Here is a 24329-nt window from a genome sequence, read left to right on the forward strand (position 1 = left end):
ATAGACTTCTGTTATTACCTGTACTGACCCATAGACTTCTGTTATTACCTGTACTGACCCATAGACTTCTGTTATTACCTGTACTGACCCATAGACTTCTGTTATTACCTGTACTGACCCATAGACTTCTGTTATTACCTGTACTGAGCCATAGACTTATGTTATTACCTGCACTGATCCATAGACTTCTGTTATTACCTGCACTGACCCATAGACTTCTGTTATTACCTGTACTGAGCCATAGACTTCTGTTATTACCTGTACTGACCCATAGACTTCTGTTATTACCTGTACTGACCCATAGACTTCTGTTATTACCTGTACTGAGCCATAGACTTCTGTTATTACCTGTATTGACCCATAGACTTCTCTTATTACCTGTACTGAGCCATAGACTTCTGTTATTACCTTTACTGAGCCATAGACTTCTGTTATTACCTGTATTGACCCATAGACTTCTGTGATTACCTGTACTGACCCATAGACTTCTGTTATTACCTGTACTGACCCATAGACTTCTGTTATTACCTGTACTGACCCATAGACTTCTGTTATTACCTGTACTGAGCCATAGACTTCTGTTATTACCTGTACTGACCCATAGACTTCTGTTATTACCTGTACTGATCCATAGACTTCTGTTATTACCTGTACTGACCCATAGACTTCTGTTATTACCTGTACTGACCCATAGATTTCTGTTATTACGGCAGATGTGAATGGACTTGTGTCTGTCTACACCCGCCTACCTCCAATCTGATCCGCTAAAAAAAACCCAAAAAAAACAAGGGGATCCCCTTCCATCTTGGCAGATCGGATTGGATTGGATGTTGGGTGTTCACACCCATGCGATTTGATCCCAGTGCAGCTAAAAAAAGAGTCCTGCACCAATTTGGTGCGGATGTGGTGCGATTTGAACCATACAGAATGAATGGTTCAGAATGCACAGACATTGATGTGATCTGCATGGGAATGCGGTGCGATTTCTGTGTGAATCACATGCGATGTGCCGCATCACAGAACCTAGGCTGAATGTTCATATTAGTATGCAGTACCAAAAAATGTTTTCCTGTCTCACCTGCTTTGCATTAGAGTGTCACATACATTGATTACATTTGGGCGATCTTGCCTCCCCTCACCCTCATTGTCAGGTCATAAAGGAAACTGAAAGTTCTCATCAGGTCTTCTCTCCACTTAAGAACGTGCGACTTCCTGTCCTATATATTGACTTTCTGATATTCTTAGTCATTACCGGCTTCATCTTCTAGATGTTACGTCTCTGAGGACACCATGGACCTCCTGCTTCTCCTTCTGCTGGTGACAGGAGGTATGTACAGGATGGGATTATTCTATAGGGGAGGTATGTACAGGATGGGATTATTCTATAGGAGAGGTATGTACAGGACGGGATTATTCTATAGGGGAGGTATGTACAGGATGGGATTGTTCTATAGGGGAGGTATGTACAGGATGGGATTGTTCTATACAGGAGGTATGTACAGGACGGGATTATTCTATAGGGGAGGTATGTACAGGATGGGATTGTTCTATAGGGGAGGTATGTACAGGATGGGATTGTTCTATACAGGAGGTATGTACAGGATGGGATTGTTCTATACAGGAGGTATGTACAGGACAGGATTATTCTATAGGGGAGGTATGTACAGGACAGGATTGTTCTATAGGGGAGGTATGTACAGGATGTGATTATTCTATAGGGGAGGTATGTACAGGACGGGATTGTTCTATAGGGGAGGTATGTACAGGATGGGATTGTTCTATAGGGGAGGTATGTACAGGACGGGATTGTTCTATACAGGAGGTATGTACAGGACAGGATTATTCTATAGGGGAGGTATGTACAGGATGGGATTGTTCTATAGGGGAGGTATGTACAGGACGGGATTGTTCTATACAGGAGGTATGTACAGGATGGGATTGTTCTATACAGGAGGTATGTACAGGACAGGATTATTCTATAGGGGAGGTATGTACAGGACAGTATTGTTCTATAGGGGAGGTATGTACAGGACGGGATTGTTCTATACAGGAGGTATGTATAGGATGGGATTGTTCTATACAGGAGGTATGTACAGGACAGGATTATTCTATAGGGGAGGTATGTACAGGACAGGATTGTTCTATAGGGGAGGTATGTACAGGATGTGATTATTCTATAGGGGAGGTATGTACAGGATGGGATTGTTCTATACAGGAGGTATGTACAGGATGGGATTATTCTATAGGGGAGGTATGTACAGGACGGGATTATTCTATACGGGAGGTATGTACAGGACAGGATTGTTCTATACACTACAGACATCCATGACTGTCCTTACCTGCGGCTGTGTGCAAGCAACCACCGGCTGTGCAGACAGACACAAATGACTGTGATTGCCTCCAACCTGTCATTAAATTGTATGGCCTCAGAAGCCACAGCCAGCCACGTACACGTCCCAATAACAGCCATAGGTATCAATGCATCCAATAATAAGGCTCACATCTCCGCAGTTCTGCATGCCGCATTTGCATTGGCACAGCAGTCCATTCATTTGATCGGGCTGCTGTACCTGCGTTCCCTGCAGCAGAAAGGTCCCTGCAACTTTAATAAAATGCTGCCTTACATTAAATGCTTTGGCATTTTGGTGATTTGGCACAACATGGTGATTGGCCACACATGGTACCATGAGTTTCTGTACATAGGAAACTGCACTGCATCTTCCATTGTGATGGGGGTGCCATTAATAGGTAACAGCATACCCTTGTGTTTTCCTAAAAGCAGTGCATTTTTGTGTGCAGCTGCATGCAAATGCGGGAAAGCGTGCGATTTTCATGCATTCCTGAACCCGCACAGGTGTAAAACTAGCCTAATACATTGATACTGTTATCCTATGCAGATGGAAGCTCATCCCTTTAATCTGAAGATGAATGAAATGGAGTTAATACAAAAGTAACAATGTTACTTTGTATCTCTGTATCTCCTGTCTGATCAATGTTTATAAACAATGTTATAATGTATCTCTCTGTCTCCTGTCTGATCAATATTTATAAACAATGTTACTTTGTATCTCTCTAGCTCCTGCGTGATCAATGGTTTTAAACAATGTTACTTTGTATCTCTCTATTGCCCCGTACACACGGTCGGACTTTGTTCGGACATTCCGACAACAAAATCCTAGGATTTGTCCGACGGATGTTGGCTCAAACTTGTCTTGCATACACACGGTCACACAAAGTTGTCGGAAAATCCGATCGTTCTGAACGCGGTGACGTAAAACATGTACGTCGGGACTATAAACGGGGCAGTGGCCAATAGCTTTCATCCCTTTATTTATTCTGAGCATGCGTGGCACTTTGTCCGTCGGATTTGTGTACACACGATCGGAATTTCCGGCAATGGTTTTTGTTGTCGGAAAATTTTATATCCTGCTCTCAAACTTTGTGGGTCGGAAAATCCGATGCAAAATGTGTGATGGAGCCTACACACGGTCGGAATTTCCGACAACAAGGTCCTATCACACATTTTCCGTCGGAAAATCTGACCGTGTGTACGGGGCATATCTCCAGTGTGATCAATGTTTATAAACAATGTTACATTGTATCTCTCTGTCTCCTGTCTGATCAATATTTATAAACAATGTTACTTTGTATCTCTCTATCTCCTGTGTGATTAATGTTTATAAACAATGTTACATTGTATCTCTCTATCTCCTGTGTGATCAATGTTTATAAACAATGTTACTTTGTATCTCTCTATCTCCCGTCTGATTAATGTTTGTAAACAATGTTACTTTGTATCTCTCTATCTCCTGTCTGATCAATGTTTATAAACAATGTTATTTTGTATCTCTCTATCTCCCGTCTGATCAATGTTTATAAACAATGTTACTTTGTATCTCTCTATCTCCTGTCTGATCAATGTTTATAAACACTGTGTCAGATTGTCTTTTTTGGACAGCTAGGAGTAGCTGGCAAATAAAAGGAGGTGGCAGCAGTGGGGCAGAAGGCACGGTTGTAGTACATACGCTCCAAGCAGTGGTGTATTTAGGTTTTGTGCTGCCCTAGGCCTGACTAAACTCATGCACCCCTAATTTAAATACGACCCACCCTTCCTGTCAAGGACACACCCCTTCCTATTTAAGACACGCCCTGTCATCTGTAAACCACACCCCTTCCTCTTTAGGCTCCACCTTTTCTTTTTAGAGCTCCACCTCTTCCTCTCTGTATTAGCACAAAAAAATCACACACCATTCACTCCATACTTGCATCAATCACTCCATCATGAAACTGAGATGATGATGTTTTTAATAACTTAGATAACTTTAATTAACCTAAAATATAGATATAAACTGAAATAAGTGCAAATTGCAATCAATCCATCATGAAACTGGCATGATGATGTTTTTAATAACGTATGTAACTTTAAACTAATATAGAACTATTTTAAACTGAAATAAGTGCAAATTGTTGAATCAGAGGATGCCAAAATCAAACTAAAGTGGCTTTCGCCGAACTCTCTGTGTGGCAAAGCTGTTGATAAGCTCATCGTAGTCCAAAGATTTTGTGAGTTCTCACTCAATTGCCAACACAGCCAGTGAGTTCAATCTTTCCTCTCCCATTCTGGATCGCAAATAGTTCTTTACACGTTTCAAAGTTGAGAAAGAACGCTCAGCTGAGCAGTTAGTTGCTGCTGTGCATAAAAACATTCTGAGAGCAATGAATAGTTAATGGGGATATGGCGCTCCCTTGTGGGCTATGCAAATTCCAATGACATAAACAGTGACTATATAAATAAATAGTGATCCAAACCCAAACGATGAGAACTGTGAAATCCTTAGTGGGTGAAACTCATAATAGATCATAAAAAATTATTTGTGGAAGTATACGTGTACGTGTTGGCAAACCTTAGTTTTAAAAAAGAAGAAAACTACTACAGTGCTGCTGCTATGCAGCTAATTAAAAATACCAACTTCTATATATGCAAAATTCGTGGCATGTGTATGTAGACCAGTGCAAGAATGAGCATATGACAGTGCAATATATGTAATATGACAGTGCAATAATGCACCTACATATATATTTGACCGTACACTCCTACTTTTAAATCTGCAATACAGTGCAGTATAGTGCAATCAAGTCCAACAAGACTCTAAATGACCAGTGCAAAAACAAGTGTATAACAATGCAGTATGACAGTGCAATCCCACACATACGTGTATATGTACCCAACAATCCAACTTATAAATGTTCAATAAAGTGCAATATGTGCAATCAAGTCCAGCAAGACTCTAGATGACATCAAAATTTCAAATTAAGCAAAAAAGAGAGAAAAAGAGTCTGTCTCAAATAGTGCATTCCAATTTTGAATGGCAGCAAAAAAGTTCCAACAGCTTAGTGACTTTTGGTGCCCACAGAGGTAGATCCGTGACTTCTGTGCTCCCCTTTGGCTCCCCACTCACCAGCTTCCACTACCCCTGCAGGGGTGATAGACAATCTAGGATCCCAGAACCGTCCTCTTATTCGGTATCCCGTGGTGCTGCGGTGGAATGGCCTCTCTCTCAGGAGTTCCGGATTACCATTTCATACGATATCCCGGATGGGGATCAGCAACTTTGCAGAACAAGCTGATGTTAGGCTGAATGACCACAGTTGCAGGCAGAACATTTAAGCATGCCCCTTTATCTCCCCAGCCACTGGGGAGATAAAGGGGCATGCTTAAATGTTCTGCCTGCAACTGTGGTCATTCAGCCTAACATCAGCTTGTTCTGCAAAGTTGCTGATCCCCATCCGGGATATCGTATGAAATGGTAATCCGGAACTCCTGGGAGAGAGGCCATTCCACCGCAGCACCACGGGATACCGAATAAGAGGACGGTTCTGGGATCCTAGATTGTCTATCACCCCTGCAGGGGTAGTGGAAGCTGGTGAGTGGGGAGCCAAAGGGGAGCACAGAAGTCACGGATCTACCTCTGTGGGCACCAAAAGTCACTAAGCTGTTGGAACTTTTTTGCTGCCATTCAAAATTGGAATGCACTATTTGAGACAGACTCTTTTTCTCTCTTTTTTGCTTAATTTGAAATTTTGATGTCATCTAGAGTCTTGCTGGACTTGATTGCACATATTGCACTTTATTGAACATTTATAAGTTGGATTGTTGGGTACATATACACGTATGTGTGGGATTGCACTGTCATACTGCATTGTTATACACTTGTTTTTGCACTGGTCATTTAGAGTCTTGTTGGACTTGATTGCACTATACTGCACTGTATTGCAGATTTAAAAGTAGGAGTGTACGGTCAAATATATATGTAGGTGCATTATTGCACTGTCATATTACATATATTGCACTGTCATATGCTCATTCTTGCACTGGTCTACATACACATGCCACGAATTTTGCATATATAGAAGTTGGTATTTTTAATTAGCTGCATAGCAGCAGCACTGTAGTAGTTTTCTTCTTTTTTAAAACTAAGGTTTGCCAACACGTACACGTATACTTCCACAAATAATTTTTTATGATCTATTATGAGTTTCACCCACTAAGGATTTCACAGTTCTCATCGTTTGGGTTTGGATCACTATTTATTTATATAGTCACTGTTTATGTCATTGGAATTTGCATAGCCCACAAGGGAGCGCCATATCCCCATTAACTATTCATTACATGTTAGTTCTCTTTGAGGGCTCAACTTGGGGAGGCAGCATACCTTCTATTCTCTTTCCTTTCTCCCATCTCTCCCCCCTCCCTTTATCTTATCGTCTTCCCCCCCCCCCCCCCCCCCCCCTTTCTCCTATTTCTGCTTTATGTCCTAAGCGCATAGTTTTTGTGGTTTGATTCTGAGAGCAATGTCCACATTTGGATAAATACTTTGCAATTCTCTCTCTCTTATCACTTGGGACATATCTAGAACAGAGGTATGTTCTACAGCAGAACTTAGGAGATAGGAACGAAAGTGGAGGCACTCATCAAAAAAGCACTCCTGTTCCAAGTCTTTGCTGTAAGAAGTACAAAGCTCTGTAGCATTTTTTAATATTGCTGATGGCTCAATTTTTGTGAGGTCCGTAATAAATTTAAACTTTCCAAAGAAAGAGTCGTATGCAGTTTTTCTTCTCTCAAGTTCAGCAACCAAGTTGTCACAAATGACATAAAAGGTGTTGATCCGGAACTTTTCTTGAGCTTCCTCTTCTTGCGTCTTGCCGGAAGTTGCTGAGCTTTTCCTCGCTTGAATACCTTTCCTTTTAACCTCATAATCCTTCACACTTGATTTTTCTATTGCTGTAGCTTCGTAAGTAAGGAATATTTCTCTGGTGTCTCGAACAAATTGGATCAGTGACTCATATAGCTCCACCACAATTCCAACATCAATGGCAATACTTTGGATTTTTTTGCTAACTGCACCAAACCTTTCGAGGATAGTACCCCACAAACCACTCATAAGTGCAGTCTCCAGATGTTACAGCTTATTCAGTAGACCTTCTGCTTCCTTGCACGTTCCTGGTGACTCTGCTGTATTTTCCTTAATTGTTGTTAAAGCTTGGATTACTTGAGTCCAGTTCCGATTTAAGCTTTGACAGGCATCTTCTCTGGCTGACCACCGTGTGTCAGATAGTCTCTTTAAAGCTAGAGTGTTAGGCACAGATGACAAATGCTCTTGTAAAATCTCCCATCTGTGAGTAGAAGAAGTAAAAAAGGTATAAAGGTACTGTAGGAGACAAAAGAATGCACAGGCTTCTTTGCAACTTTCAGCAGCGTGCTTTCCTACTAGGTTTAAAGAGTGTGCAGAGGATGGAATGTACACAGCAAGTGGGTTTCTTTCAAGAATTCTGGCCTGCAAGCCTGTATAATGACCCGACATATTGCTTGCGTTGTCATATGACTGACCACGACAATTGGCAATATCAAGGCCATATGACTTAAGGGTGGCAAGGACCACTTCAGCCAATTGTTCCGATTTATGTCCAGGATTTGGAATGAAGCGTAGAAAGCGCTCAATGGGTAAACCATCTTCCTTGACATACCTTAAGATGAAGGCCAGCTGATCCGTGTGGGAGCTATCAGGTGTTGAATCGATACTGATAGAAAAATACTTTGCAGTCTTTGCCTCTTGAACTATCTGCTTTGTAACATTATCAGCCATTAGCTGAATGAACTGCTCACATGTAGCAAATGAGAGATAGGATGTGACTCCTTTTCCTGCATTGCCATAACGGGCAATATGTTCGGCTATAAATGGGTCGAATTCTGAAAGAAATTCAAACATCATCATATAGTTTCCGTTGTGTGTGGAACCAAAATGGTCATCTTTGCCTCTGAAAGCAAGCCCTCGAATGCCAAGTGCCTTAACGGCAGCAACAACCCTTTTTAAAACATTTCTCCAATATTGGATTTCATCAGAGAGCTGTTTTGTAAGTCTCTCATCAATTCTCCCCGATATACATGTTCTTGATTTTAAAGCGAGCACGCAGGATTTGTGTTCAGCTGAATGCTCATGTTCATTTAATCGTGCTGTGCCATTTTTCCAGTCATTGAAACCACTCTCTGCCAACTGGGATTTGCCACCAAACAAGCGGCATGGAGCACAAAACACTACTCCTTTGCTTTGGGAGTAAACCAAATAGCTCCTTTGTTGTTTCTCTCCATTAAAATAGTTTTTTTGAAACAGGTGTTTAGTTAGCACCCGAGCTTTGTCAGCATAGAGCCTTCTAGACTGTGTGAAGTACAGATTCTCATTTTGTATTATTCCATGTTTAGCCACATGGTCTCGGGTAGAATCATTTAGAACCCATTCAGCAGGATCAGAGCTCACGCCTAATAGTACAACAGGATCATCAAGTTCTTTTGAACTTGAAGGTCGTTCTGCACCAGATTCATAAGCCTCAGTTTCACTGATAATACTGCTGGTTGCTTCTGAAGTATCATAACTGCATGTAGCTACTACATCATCAGTTACCTCTTCCTCCACCTCCTCACCCTGCTCAGTACTAGAAGGAGTCATAGGTTTTGTGAAAAATAGATCAATTTTTCCTGTCTGTTTAATCTCCTTGGTTTGTTTGTCACGCCTAATTTTTGCATTTTTTCTGTACTCTGCTCCGCTTAGCCTTTTTCTCCCATCACTCATGGCTGTTAAGGCCCAACTACACAGCAAGCCACTAATGGTGACAGGATCACTCTTTTTTTCCAGGCAAGATACCTGCGTAGCTCTCATCTACATATAAAAAGAAACACAGACATGGGTGGTACCATATAGCTACTATCAATATATTGTTAGCCAACCACTAAGCGTGGTAAAGTATAAATAAACACCTACAGCCTGCCTAAAACTCTCAGACAGACTGTACATGCTGAGATCAGTGAGATCTCAGCATGTACAGATGCCCAGAGCTTCTTATGGCTGTGACAGCAAGTCACAACCAAGCCTTAAAGTGATTGTAAAGTCTTGTTTTTTTTTTCCATAAAAATAACAAACATGTTATACTTTCCTGCACAGAGCAGCCCGGATCCTCCTCTTCTTGGGTCCTTCTTCTGTGCTCCTGGCCCCTCCCTCCTGCTGGGTGCCCCCAACCAGGTTGCTATGGGGGCACTCAAGCCGAGTCACAGCTCCCTGTGTCCATTCAGACATGGAGCCATGGCCCGGCCCTGCCTCCTCTCTCTCTTGATTGGCTGGCTGACTTTGACAGCAGCAGGAGCCACCACTACTGTGTCTCAGCCAATCAGGAGGGAGAGTCTTGGACAGCCGTATAGTATGCATACTTGCATAGTATACATAGTATGCATTAAGATAAAGAATATATATATATATATATATATATATATATATATATATATATATATATATATATATATATATACATATACACACAATAAAAATATGCATATTATAAAACATTTAATAACTACAAGAATTAACAATGAGAAATTCAGTTTTGAGATCATATCGAGTTTTCGCATTATAATATGCATTGCACATTGTACAGTATGCTGTAGAGAAGAAATATACTACTGATCTTAGCTAATACGTAATATTATGTGGGAATTTGTTTTAGGGCTCTTTCACACGGGGGATCCGTATGTCCGTGTTTCATCCTTCCGTTTTCGGATGAAAAACGGACATACATGTATCCCTATGGAGCGTCGGATGTCAGCGGTGACATGTCCGCTGACATCCGACCAGCTCCGATCCGGTCATCATCCGATCCCCCATAGGGGAGAGCGGCGCTCTGACAGGTCCGTCGCTGCTGTCATTTTCCTGCTCAGCGGGGATCGGCGGAGCAATCCCCACTGAGCAAGCGGGTGTTCACGGGGCGGATCACCACTGATCCGCCCCGTGTGAAAGAGCCCTAAGTTAACCACTTGCTGACAGATACTGTACATAAATACCTGTACGTGATTCTGCACTTCTGGGTCTGGGAAGCAGACACGCGTGGCCCTGGCAACCCGCTCCCACTGTGATTGAGCACAACGGGAGCCAATCAGCGGTTCTGGTGAACTCAATGTCCGCCGGGCCCACCGATCGCTCAGGAGAGAAGCAGAACAACGGTCTGCCTATGTCTTCAGCATATCGCTGTTCTGTCAGTAGGGAAGGCATACCTCCCAACTTTTTACGATAGGAATGAGGGATACCTATCAGCACATGGAAACACTTTCTGAATGATAAAAAGTGCATTTTATATACAATTATAGAGATCAGATCAAAATGAGGGACAAATGAGGAGGACAGAGGGACATTGCTCCAAATCAGGGACAGTTGGGAGCCAGGGCTGGACTGAGACAAAAATGTGGCCCTGGACTTCATCCAGACCGGCCCAGGGCACAACACATCAGGGTACAGTGCACATCAGGGCACGGTACAGAGCCCAGCACATCAGGGCACAACACATCAGGGCACGTGGCACATAGCACATCAGGGCACATTGGGGCACATCAGGGCACATAGAACATCAGGGCACATAGCACATCAGGGCACATCAGGGCACATGGCACATAGCACACCAGGGCACATAGCATATCAGGGCACATCAGGGCACATTGGGGCACATCAGGGCACATAGCACATCAGGGCACATCGGGGCACATAGCACATCAGGGAACATCAGGGCACATAGAACATCAGGGCACATAGAACATCAGGGCACATAGCACATCAGGGCACATGGCACATAAGGGCACATAGAACATCGGGGCACATAGCACATCAGGGTACATCAGGGCACATCAGGGAATGGGGCACATCAGGGAATGGGGCACATCAGGGCACAGGGCACATAGCACATCAGGGCACATAGCACATCAGGGCACATCAGGGCACATATAAACAAAAACCTGCGCTGGCAACTTCTACAATAAAAATATAAATATAAAAAATATATATACAAAAATACGAAGAAATGTGTATAATTGGCGATAATGCCGCTGAAAGCATTGCGACTGAAATAGATATGGTGTCGCTACGCTAATGCGATTAATCAAAAAATGTGACTAATTGGTTGTTGTTGTTATTCGTGACCAAAAATAAATAAATGCATAGAACCTCCAAAGATATAAATACTACGTATCCCTAAGTGAAAAGTATAAAATGAATAAAGAATATATAGAAATTAAATAATAACTTCCAAACTGTTTGCGGAGAGTCCTTTGGAAAAAGGTATTCCTTCACAGAATAGATCAGCAGACTTCAATCTTCCCATCCGCAAACTATGTTAGACATAGAGATTGAGCAAGGCTTGTACTGCTGATACTATAGCAGGACCTTGGGAGCCACGGACCTCATATTCCACCCAAAAAATGAAAGGAAATGCATATAGTGTAAATCCTATAACACCACAAGATCACCTGCGCATAACAACGCTACTCACGGAACGAACATGCAGAGCAGGCATTCAGATATTCAGTCAGTGTTCGCCACTGAACAGCGTGCGTTCCACCGACTACAGGAAGTAATGTCACTGATTCTCAGGCGTAAGCCGGATGTTGCGTCAACGCGTTTCGCCCCTCCCCCAGGGCGTTATCAAAGACTTTGAATATCTGAATGCCTGCTCTGCATGTTCGTTCCGTGAGTAGCGTTGTTATGCGCAGGTGATCTTGTGGTGTTATAGGATTTACACTATATGCATTTCCTTTCATTTTTTGGGTGGAATGTGAGGTCCGTGGCTCCCAAGGTCCCGCTATAGTATCAGCAGTACAAGCCTTGCTCAATCTCTATGTCTAACATAGTTTGCGGATGGGAAGATTGAAGTCTGCTGATCTATTCTGTGAAGGAATACCTTTTTCCAAAGGACTCTCCGCAAACAGTTTGGAAGTTATTATTTAATTTCTCTATATTCTTTATTCATTTTATACTTTTCACTTAGGGATACGTAGTATTTATATCTTTGGAGGTTCTATGCATTTATTTATTTTTGGTCACGAATAACAACAACAACCAATTTGTCACATTTTTTGATTAATCGCATTAGCGTAGCGACACCATATCTATTTCAGTCGCACTGCTTTCAGCGGCATTATCGCCAATTATACACATTTCTTCGTATTTTTGTATATATATTTTTTATATTTATATATTTATTGTAGAAGTTGCCAGCGCAGGTTTTTGTTTATATTTCCAACCAAAGTCCCAGCACTTGTATCCAGCAGCTGCAACACGTTAGATGGTATATATGTAATTTATTTTTATTTTTTGCGAGCGCTGTTTTCTATTTATCTATACATCAGGGCACATAGCACATCAAGGCACATAGCACATCGGGTAACGGGACACATCAGGGCAAATAGCACATCAGGGCACATAGCACATCAGGGAACAGGGCACATCAGGGAACAGGGCACATCAGGGCACATAGCACATCAGGGCATGGGGCACATCAGGGCACATAGCACATCAGGGCACAGGGCACATAGCACATCAGGGCACATAGCACATCGGGGCACATAGCACATCAGGGCACATCAGGGCACATTGGGGCACATCAGGGCACATCAGGGCACATAGAACATCAGGGCACATAGCACATCAGGGCACATCAGGGCACATCGGGGCACAGGGCACATCAGGGCACATAGCACATGGCACAGTGGTGGCAATTGATGGGCACAGTGGCTGCGTTTGATAGCACAGTGGCGGCAATTGATGGCACAGTGGTGGCAATTGATGGGCACGGTGATGGCGTTTGATAGGACAGTGGTGGCAATTGATGGGCACAGTGGCAGCGTTTGATGGCACAGTGGTGGCAATTGATGGGCACAGTGGCGGCATTTGATGGCACAGTGGTGGCAATTGATGGGCACAGTGGTGGCGTTTGATAGGACAGTGGTGGCAATTGATGGGCACAGTGGCGGCGTTTGATGGCACAGTGGTGGAAATTGATGGGCACAGTGGCGGCGTTTGATGGCACAGTGGTGGCGTTTGATAGGACAGTGGTGGCAATTGATGGGCACAGTGGCGGCGTTTGATAGGACAGTGGTGGCAATTGATGGGCACAGTGGCGGCGTTTGATGGCACAGTGGTGGCAATTGATGAGCACAGTGGTGGCAATTGATGGGCACAGTGGCGGTGTTTGATGGCACAGTGGTGGCAATTGATGGGCACAGTGGTGGCGTTTGATAGGACAGTGGTGGCAATTGTTGGGCACAGTGGCGGCGTTTGATAGGACAGTGGTGGCAATTGATGGGCACAGTGGCGGCGTTTGATGGCACAGTGGTGGCAATTGATGAGCACAGTGGTGGCAATTGATGGGCACAGTGGCGGCGTTTGATGGCACAGTGGTGGCAATTGATGGGCACAGTGGTGGCGTTTGATAGGACAGTGGTGGCGTTTGATGGCACAGTGGTGGCGTTTGATAGGACAGTGGTGGCAATTGATGGGCACAGTGGCGGCGTTTGATGGCACAGTGGTGGCAATTGATGGGCACAGTGGTGGCGTTTGATAGGACAGTGGTGGCGTTTGATGGCACAGTGGCAGCGTTTGATGGCATAGTGGTGGCGTTTGATAGGACAGTGGTGGCAATTAATGGCACAGTGGTGGCGTTTGATGGGCACAGTGGTGGCGTTTGATAGGACAGTGGTGGCAATTGATGGGCACAGTGGCAGCGTTTGATGGCACAGTGGTGGCAATTGATGGGCACAGTGGTGGCGTTTGATAGAACAGTGGTGGCGTTTGATGGCACAGTGGTGGCGTTTGATGGCACAGTGGTGGCGTTTGATAGGACAGTGGTGGCAATTGATGGGCACAGTGGCTGCTTTACTAAAGCTGACTGCTGACACTCAATTCAGTTATAAATATCCAGGACCTGGGGGCCATTCACTCTCTGTCATCTTTACCTGAGCCATTCCCGCCGCTGTCCTCCTCTCTCTCGCTCCTCCTCCTCCTCCTCCTCTGGGCTCTGGCAGTGGTTACAGAGAGAGACCCGTCCCCGTCCGCCTCCCCGAGAACCTGTAATGATGCCGCGCGGAGGTGGGTAGGCGGAGCATTAGGCTCCGCCCCACCGTCTTGTCATTTAAGCCAATAAGTGCATCGAGCAACAAGTATGGCCAGGCAGTGACACTGACGGTCACTCATGGTCCATTGTAGGGGGCGGCAGACGCTCCCCCCCCCGCCAAGTACACGCAAGTGCTGTGTTGATGCATAGCAAGGCAAGCTGCGGGAGGCTATATCTGTGAGGGAGCCGGCCGCGGTAGGCTTTACATGTGCGGGACTTGAGGAGTACGGGTCGGGGGGGGTTTCGTGCGGGGGGGGTTTGTGCGGGGGGGGGCAAAAAGCCGCCGCCCCCCCGCAAAGTGCCGCCCTAGGCCTAGGCCTTGTCGGCCTAGGCCAAGACACAGCTCTGGCTCCAAGTACATCTATGGAAACTTTTGGGTGTGCACAGCATTTGATGTGTCTACAAAGGTTTAATGTACATTAAATAATGTTTTGCTATGCAGAAAATTGTTAAACAGATATTCTTCTTGAGGAGAGGGTAGCTCTGTATGCAGACGACCCCCCCTGCTCTTTCTGAACGATGAGGACTCTTCTCTTAGAGGAGTACTGCAAGTATTGACTGGGTTCTCCAGGGTAACAGGATTACCGGTGAACTGGACAAAATCCCAGTTGCTGGCTGTTGACCCTGAGGCAAAAAGACTAGCCCCGCCAGATCTGCAGATGCAATGGGTGGATGAAATGGTGTGCTTGGGGGGTACGCGTCTCGAGAGACGCATCCAGCTTTATCCCCCTTAACCTAGAGCCGGTGGCCCAAGGAGTCAAGGCCAAACTAAAAGCCTGGGAGAACCTTCCTCTATCCCTATTAGGCCGCAATAACTTCATTAAAATGAAAATCATACCTAAATTTACCTACCTATTTCGGAATTCCCCACAATGGATACCTTGCTCATTTTTCACGAAATTGAACCAAATTTTCTCCTCCTTCCTCTGGGGCCCAAATCCCCCTAGATTTAAACTCTCCACACTGATGCGTCCAGTGTCGCAGGAGGGTTGGCATTTCCGGACTGCCAGAAATATTTTCTGGCAGCCCAGCTGGTCACGGCAGTTTGGTGGCTAGTACCAGATGTGTCCAACCCCGCTGCGGTTCTGGAGGCTGTGGAAGCCCTAACACATTTACCCCTTCGAGGTCCCAAGGCTCCATATGATTTGATCACCCCCATGCACACAACTCTAAGATCCAGGAGGGTGGGACTGGGACTTGAGAAGTTCCCACGGAATGCAGTCTCCCCGCACACCCCCCTATGGAACAACCCTACCTTACTCCATCTCTGCTCACTACCAGACCCTAAAATATGGGCCAAATGCGGTATTAAACTGATATCTGACCTCACCACCGGCACCGCCATACACTCCTTCAATCACCTAGATTGCCACAACAATGTGCCTCCTTCGCACCTATTTTGCTATATGAAACTCTCATGCGTTTAAAGCCCAAATAATACCCAACGACACGCAAATAGTGCAATCAGATCTGGAGAGGGTCACAAGATGTGAAAGCACCAGGAAACCGACCTCGAGTTTCCTCTCCAGATCTGTCCAAGCTCCGGCAGCGATGGATGCACGATATCCCGGGACTAGACTCCGAGGATTGGTAGGACATGTGGGATTTCCCCTTCAAAATCATGGTCTCACTTCGAGACCATCTCATACAATACAAAATACTACATCGGGCATATATCACCCCATATAGATTGCATAAAATGAGAACCTACCTGTCCTCGGAAGGTTGGAGATGTACTGGAGATCCAGGAGATTGTATGCACATCTTCTGGTCCTGTCCAGCAATTAAAAACTACTGGCCACAAGTACTATCTGTAATACAAGAAGTAGTAGGAACGGATATAGCCCCAACCCCGCAGATCTGCCTTCTAGGTTTAGTGGAAGAATTAGCTCCAGTATAGCAGAGAGAACCCTCATAGGACTCCTGCTCTTCTATGCCAGGAAAATGATCAGTCTCTGCTGCAAAAAATGTGCCCCACCATCCCTATTGTTATGGAAAACACATATCAATAAAGAATTACCACTCTATAAGGAAACCTACCAAAATGGGGGATGCCTCAAAAAATACGATAGAGTGTGGGCCAAATTGTTAGCTGAGGCCTCCACGGCAACCGCAGACTGATTGAATGTGTACATAATACCACTCTATGGGAGAAAGTGATATTGATACATTGGTTGATTTTTTTGGTAATGTAATCTCTGATATGGGTTTTTTTTATATCTATTATTGTCCCTTGGGTCTTGACTGATAGATTTGATCCTGAGCTACTTTAATTGAGTAGGAGCCAATACAGCACTAGGTTGTTTTTTTTTTTTTCAGACGTGCTACAGCTGTATGACACTAATGCTGGAAGCAGCCCAATGGCCGGCTGGTACTGACTCCTGTGTGGGTCTAGTCCCAATGCTGTGGCAGGTTTACTGTTGTTGTTTGCTTGTATGTCTAATGCCGTGTACACACGAGCAGACTTTTCATCCGGACTGGTCGGACAGACCGAGTCCGGCGGACAATTCCACCGTGTGTGGGCTTCATCGGACCTGCAGCGGACTTTTTCGGTCGAAAATCTGACGGACTTTAGATTTGGAACATGTTTCAAATCTTTCCGATGGACTCGAGTCCGGTGGAAAAGTCCGCTCATCTATATGCTAGTCCGACGGACGAAAACTGATGCTTAGGCAGCTATTGGCTACTGGCTATTAACTTCTTTATTTTAGTCCGGTGTATGTCATCACGTATGAATCCATCGGACTTTGGTGTGATCGTGTGTAGGCAAGTCCGTTTGTTTGGAAAGTCCATCGGATAGACCGTCAGACCAGTCCGATCGAAAAGTCTGCTCGTGTTTATGCGGCATTATACTCAATAAAAAGATTTTCAAAAAAAAAAAATTAAGGGATATATGGTTCGTTTTGTGGCCAACGGGAGTGGACATTTTCCTGGCATCAGTGGGAGTAAACATCTGGTATCATAGAGATGGATAGTGCCCCATTAGTGGTGTCAGTGGGAGAAATGGTGCTCCATTGTCGGTGTCAGATGGCAGAATAATGTCTCGTATCAGTGGGAGGAATAGTGCCCCAAGGGCCAAAGAAAAAGCAAGCAAAGGGCCATATCCAGCCCAAGGGCCGCAGTTTTGAAGACCACTGATATAGTTCATGATTATTTTGGGGTAATACCAGGTGATACCAAATTAGCAGCCATGATTAAAATAGCATTGCAGTATGACCACACATCTTACAATATGATTGTACAATCTTCTCTAGATTCATCAATTACTTAACACGAGGGTGTAGCACACAACTTGATGTCGAGGTTGGGAAATATAGTTGGCTGGTGTTTCTTTTGCCTTTAGCAGCCCTCATTTCCTACAGGGGAGGAGGTCTACTTGTACTTGGGATACCATAGCACTGGGACTGAACAAATGAGATACAGAAGGGTACCAGAGTCTTGAGGCTGATCAGGTAGTAGACAATGGCTGGTAATGGAAACTCTGGGACAGTCCAAGGTCAGGGCAGGTAGCGGGCAAGTGTAGTCTGAATATAGTTCGAGTCAGGGTAGCCAACAGGTGCAAACGAAGAGACGACTCTGTGGTCAGGGCAGAGTAGCCCGGAATACAATCTGAGGTCATGTTCAGGTAGCAATCCAAGGAGTAAATGGGGTTGTCAGGGGACGGCAAAAAATTCAACGGTAGGTAACAGGGCCATGGTACAGCAGTGCCCATCAGTGCAACATATTAGAGTCCATCAGTACAGCATTTCAGTGCCCATCAGTGCCACCTATCAGTGCCTGTCAGTGCTGCCTATCGGTGCCCATCAGTGCCAGCTTATCAGCGCAGCCACATCAGTGCCCATCCGTGCAGCTTACCAGAGCCCATCAGTGTTGCCTCATCAGTGAGTATCAGTGATCATTAGTGCCACCTTATTATTGCAGCCTCATCAGTGCCCATCAGTGCAGCTTATCAGAGCCCATCAGTGTTGCCTCATCAGTGCCTATCAGTGATCATTAGTGCCACCTTATCATTGCAGCCTCATCAGTGCCCATCAGTGCAGCCTCATCAGTGCCCATTAGTGCAGCCTCACCATTGACCATCAATGCAGCCTCATCAGTGCCAATCAATGCAGCCTCATGAGTGCTCATCAGTGCAGCCTCATCAATGCCCATCAATGCAGCCTCATTAGTGCCCATCAGTGTTACCTCATCAGTGCCTAACAGTGATCATCAGTGCAGCTTCATCAGTGCCAATCAGTGCCCATCAGTGCAGTCTCATCAGTGCCCATTAATGCCACCTATCGGTGCCCATCAGTGCAGCCTCATCATTGACCATCAATGCAGCCTTATCATTGACCATCAATGCAGCCTCATCAGTGCCCACCATTGCAGCTATATCAGTGCCCATCAGTGAAGAGAAAAAAATACTTATTTGCAAACTTGTATTACAGAAATGAAGAAAACTTTTTTTTCAAAATTTTCTTGTTTGTTTAGCAAAAAATGAAAACCCCAGTGGTGATTAAATATCACAAAAAGAAAACTCTATTTGTGTTAAAGAAATTATTAAAATGTCATCTGTGTACAGTGCTGCATGACCGGGCAATTGTCATTCAACATGCAAGAGCACTGAAAGCTGAAAAGTGACTTGGGCAGGAAGGGGGTTTAAGTGCCCAGTATTTAAGTGGTTAAATAGAGTGCCACAGCAGCTCAGCCTATCAGGAAAGATGAGGCTGGGTGGCCTCACCCAACCATTGCCTGGGCATTGCTGGAGGGGGGCGCTTGCTGCTGGTCAATGAGGGCTGGGAGCTCAATTGGTTGAAAGGAGAGAGTGGCCGCTGGCTATGTAGGAGTATGACCCTGATAAGGCTCTTATCCCAGACCAGACAGGGACACTCATTGATAAAAATTACACCCCATTGAACCCTGATACAGTTTTTTATTTCACATATAACAGGACAATCAGCACTCACAGGAGGCAGCTCGGTGACAGTGGTCCAACATCCTCCTGAGCTTTACCTATCAGAGGGTCAAACTGCCTGGATCTCCTGTAATATCAGTAGCACCAAAGAATTCCAGATTGTACATCACTACTGGCACATGAATGGACCCAAGAATGCCTTGGTGAACACATCGAGAATCACCGTCACACCTCTCTCTCTAACCATCTCCTCCGTCACTCCCAGAGACTCAGGACTTTATGTCTGCTCATTCTTGGATATCATGCTAGATTCCTACCAGGGCAATGGGACGCATCTGCTGGTGACAGGTGAGGTGACCATCTAAAAGTCTAATACAATGATATAATCTGATAATGTAAAAGACAATGCTTTATCTAGGGGGACTTTATGTTAAGGAGGACTGAACTTCTTGTACAATTATACTTTAGATGACCTACGAATACATATTACTTACCTGTGAAACTCCCACCAGGAGGTAGGAACTTGGAGGACCAAGGATAGATAAACATGAGACTTGAGAGGAGTTGCTGGGGAAGGGGATAAATTAAAGCTTACCCTAAAAACAGGTAGAACATGTGACATGACATGCTCCAAAAAGGTGAACTTATCCTTTAAGGTAGGGGTTCCCAATCCACAGGCCATGGTCCGATACTGGTCCATGGGCTGTTGACTGGGCCGAACAGCAGAAGGTGAGCTGCGACCGTGACCTAGAGAGGGCTATCACAGACCGCGGTTGCCGCTCAACTCTTGCTGTGCAGCCATGCCTGTTCTCTCCCGGCTTCCCTGCCAATGATGTCATCCTATGAGAAGGGCAGGGGGCGGGAGCAGCTGGAGATCTGCAAAGAGAAAGAGAATGGGGGTCTTTCATATTAACAAAAAGGTAATCACCTGCTTGTTAACATGCTAAGTTGGGCAGCTCCCACACTCCGTCCAGATCTGCAGCTTCTCCCGCCCCCTGACCTCCTGATAGGATGACATCGGTGGCTGGAAAGAAGACCGTGGAGAGGACATACAGGCTGAATCCTGCCTATGCCCTGGCAAAGGTATGACTGTGTGGAACCAAGGAACGATGCTCAGAGGTGGTTAGGGGTGGAACAAAGAAACAATGTTTGGAGGTGGGTATGGGTGGATCCAAGGAACGGTTCTCGGAGGTGGGTATGGGTGGAAACAAGGAACTGTGCTCAGAGGTGGGTAGGGGTGGAACACAAATTTTCTTTGGAGGTGGGTATGGGTGGAACCAAGGAACGGATCTCTGAGGTGGGTATGGGTGGAAACAAGGAACTGTGCTCATAGGTGGGTAGGGGTGGAGTCAAATGGGTGACTTGGAAAAGGAGTAGTTTCTGCATCTATTTTTGGAGAAAAAAGATCTGGTTATATATCTGTATCCAGTTGACTGCACATACTCATTATTTCTGTGTATATTCATGTGCTTTTTTCTTTATGTAGAATTGTTTGAATGCAATAAACTGAATTTAAATTTTAAAAATCCAGCATTACCTTTGTGATCACCCATTTAATCCAGTGCCACATTGGACCTTCTGTTAGGTTTCATCTATTTGCAAAGCGAACAACTCTGTGCTAGGTAACACTATACAGTATCTCAAAAAGTGAATACACACCTCACATTTCTGTAAATATTTTCTTCTATCTTTTCATGTGACAACACTGAAGAAATGACACTTGTCTACAATGTAAAGTAGTGAGTGTACAGCTTGTATAACAGTGTAAATTTGCTGTCCCCTCAAAATAACTCAACACACAGCCATTAATGTCTAAACCACTGGCAACAAAAGTGAGTACACCCCTAAGTGAAAATGTCCAAATTGGGCCCAAAGTGTCAAAATTTTGTGTGACCACCATTATATTCCAGCACTGCCTTATCTCTCTTGGGCATGAAGTTCACCAGAGCTTTACAGGTTGCCACTGGAGTCCTCTTCCACTCCTCCATGATGACATCACAGAGCCGGTGGATGTTGGAGACCTTGTGCTCCTCCACCTTCCGTTTGAGGATGCCCCACAAATGCTCAATAGGGTTTAGGTCTGGAGACATGCTTGGCCAGTCCATCATCTTTACACTCAGCTTCTTTAGCAAGGCAGTGGGGGTCTTGGAGGTGTGTTTGGGGTCATTATCATGTTGGAATACTGCCCTGCAGTCCAGTCTCTGAAGGGAGGGATCATGCTCTGCTTCAGTATGTCACAGTACATGTTGGTATTCATGGTTCCCTCAATGAACTGTAGCTCCCCAGTGTCGACAGCACTCATGCAGCCCCAGACCATGACACTCCCACCACCATGCTTGACTGTAGGCAAGAGACACTTGTCTTTGTACTCCTCACCTGGTTGCCCCCACACACGCTTGTCACCATCTGAACCAAATATGTTTATCTTGTTCTCATCAGACCACAGGACATGGTTCTAGTAATCCATGTCCTTAGTCTGCTTGTCTTCAGCAAACTGTTTGCTTTCTTGTACATCATCTTTAGAAGAGGCTTCCTTCTGGGATGACAGCCATGCAGACCAATTTGATGCAGTGTGCGGTGTATGGTCTGAGCACTGACAGGCTGACCCCCCCCACCCTTTAAACCTCTGCAGCAATGCTGGCAGCACTCATACATCTTTTTCCCAAAGACAACCTCTGGATATGATGCTGAGCACGTGACCTTTTTTGGTCGACCATGGCGAGGCCTGTTCTGAGTGGAACCTGTCCTGTTAAACCCCTGTATGGTCTTGACCACTGTACTGCAGCTCAGTTTCAGGGTCTTGGCAATCTTCTTATAGCCTAGGCCATCTTTATGTAGAGTAACAATTCTTTTTTCAGATCTTCAGAGAGTTCTTTGCCATGAGGTGCCATGTTGAACTTCCAGTGACCAGTATGAGAGAGTGAGAGCGATAACACCAAATTTAACACACCTGCTCCCCATTCACACCTAAGATCTTGTAACCCTAAAGTGTCATATGACATCGGGGAGGCAAAATGGCTAATTGGGCCCAATTTGGACATTTTCACTTAGGGGTGTACTGACTTTTGTTGCCAGCGGTTTAGACATTAATGGCTGTGTGTTGAGTTATTTTGAGGGGACAGCAAATTTACACTGTTATACAAGCTGTACACTCACTACTTTACATTGTAGCAAAGTGTCATTTCTTCAGTGTTGTCACATGAAAAGATAGAAGAAAAGATTTACACAAATGTGGGGGGTGTACTTACTTTTCTGAGATACTGTATATACTAATATGTGGGGAAAAAACAGTTAAATGTGAAAAATATTGATAATGATGACAATAACATGGGAGCCGCACTCACAGAAATATCTGAATACAAGATACCATCAGAAGCTTTAAGCATGAATAATGCCACGTACACACGAGCGGACTTTACGGCAGACTTTGCCCGGCGGACTTTTCAACGGACTTTATGACGGACCTTCCGAATGAACAGACTTGCCTACACACAATCCACCAAAGTCTGTCGAATTCGTACGTGATGACATTCACCGGACTAAAACAAGGAAGTTGACAGCCAGTAGCCAATAGCTGCCCTAGCGTGGCTTTTTGTCCGTCGAACTAGCATACAGACGAGCGGATTTTTTGACCGGACTCAAGTTCGACGGATAGATTTAAAACATGTTTCAAATCTAAGTCCGTCCAACTTTTGAGAAAACAAAGTCTGCTGGAGCCCACACACATTGAATTGCCCGACGAAATCCCATCCGCCGGGCAAAGTCTGCCGTAAAGTCCGCTCGTGTGTATGCGGCATTAGTTGCATTTCCCTTTGAAATGTGAAAAAATAAACAATCCTTAGGAAATGTGCCGCACAAGCAAAAAAGCATGAAACAATATAGTGAAAGAAAATCATGCAATGCAAAAGAACTGCGTCTGACGATAATGCTGTATAAACAATATTCATGCATGATCACTTTCCGTGTGATGACCACCACACCAAAAAAGCCATAACCCTAAAGCCTCTGGTGCAAGGTCAAAAGGGTACCTTAAGGAGGCGCCACCACCTGTCCGGCCTTCTCTGCAACTGTCAAGAATCAAGAAACTGTCAAGAATCGCCCACTGATGACGTCCACTTGTGACAAAACGCATTGGCTGGTGCTTGGCAGACTGACATCATCACGCCAGGCCCGGACTGGGACAAAAAATAGGCCCAGACATTTTAGACTGAGCAGCCCGGGGGGGGGGGCTCGGCAGTGGTGCTTCGTGGCAGCAGTTGATGATGGAATGTGGGGTTCCAGCACCTTGTACCTCTGGACCCCTTTACATTACACAGCACCCTGCACCCCTGGACCCCTTTACATTACACAGCACCCCGCACCTCTGGACCCCTGTTTGTTACACAGACACCCCCCTAACAGTTCTGGACCCCCTGCATGTTAAACAGATCCCCCTACAGTACAGACCCCCTCCCTACAGTGCAGACCCCCTCCCTACAGTGCAGACCCACTCCCTACAGTGCAGACCCCCTCCCTACAATACAGAATCCCCCTACAATACTGAACCCCCCATACAACACAGACCCCCCCTTCAGACCCATAATGTACCTCAGATCAGAGTGGGACTGCTTGTCGGGTCCCCTCCCCCTGTGTAGACATAAAGGAGGAGGGGGAGGCGGCTTCACTCTGCTCGACTGTGTGAGACAGCCGAGCCAAGACTGATCAGAGCCGCGGCCATCAGGCCAGAGTGAAGGGGATCGTTGCAGGTCCCGGCCCCCTGATGTGCTGACGGGTGTCATTCGAGTGTGGCTTCGAGGCTCCCACGCACCCAGACCCCACTGCAAAGCGCAACTACAGTTCTCAAAGCGCCTGTCACTGGCGGCCCGCCCCCCACTTAGTACGCCACTGGCGCAACAGCAGCGGCCGGTGTTAGAACACCGGTCCTGCATGTCAGAACCCGCGGCCGACTCTGCAT

At 45.3% G+C, this 24329-nt stretch overlaps 1 protein-coding gene across 1 annotated transcript in view; it reads left to right on the plus strand.

The window, feature by feature from the left end:
* Positions 1 to 1246: 1246 nt before the first annotated feature.
* LOC141130154 (uncharacterized) overlaps positions 1247 to 24329 on the plus strand; it is a 29816-nt gene continuing 6733 nt past the window's right edge. Inside the window, exons 1-2 of the mRNA XM_073618104.1 lie at positions 1247 to 1327; positions 19412 to 19723. Coding sequence (XP_073474205.1) covers positions 1291 to 1327; positions 19412 to 19723 — 349 coding nt within the window. The 5' untranslated portion in view covers positions 1247 to 1290. The remainder of the gene's footprint in view (positions 1328 to 19411; positions 19724 to 24329) is intronic.

The sequence above is a fragment of the Aquarana catesbeiana genome, linkage group LG02 (assembly GCF_042186555.1).
Source record: "Aquarana catesbeiana isolate 2022-GZ linkage group LG02, ASM4218655v1, whole genome shotgun sequence".
In the NCBI taxonomy this organism is placed as follows: domain Eukaryota; kingdom Metazoa; phylum Chordata; class Amphibia; order Anura; family Ranidae; genus Aquarana; species Aquarana catesbeiana.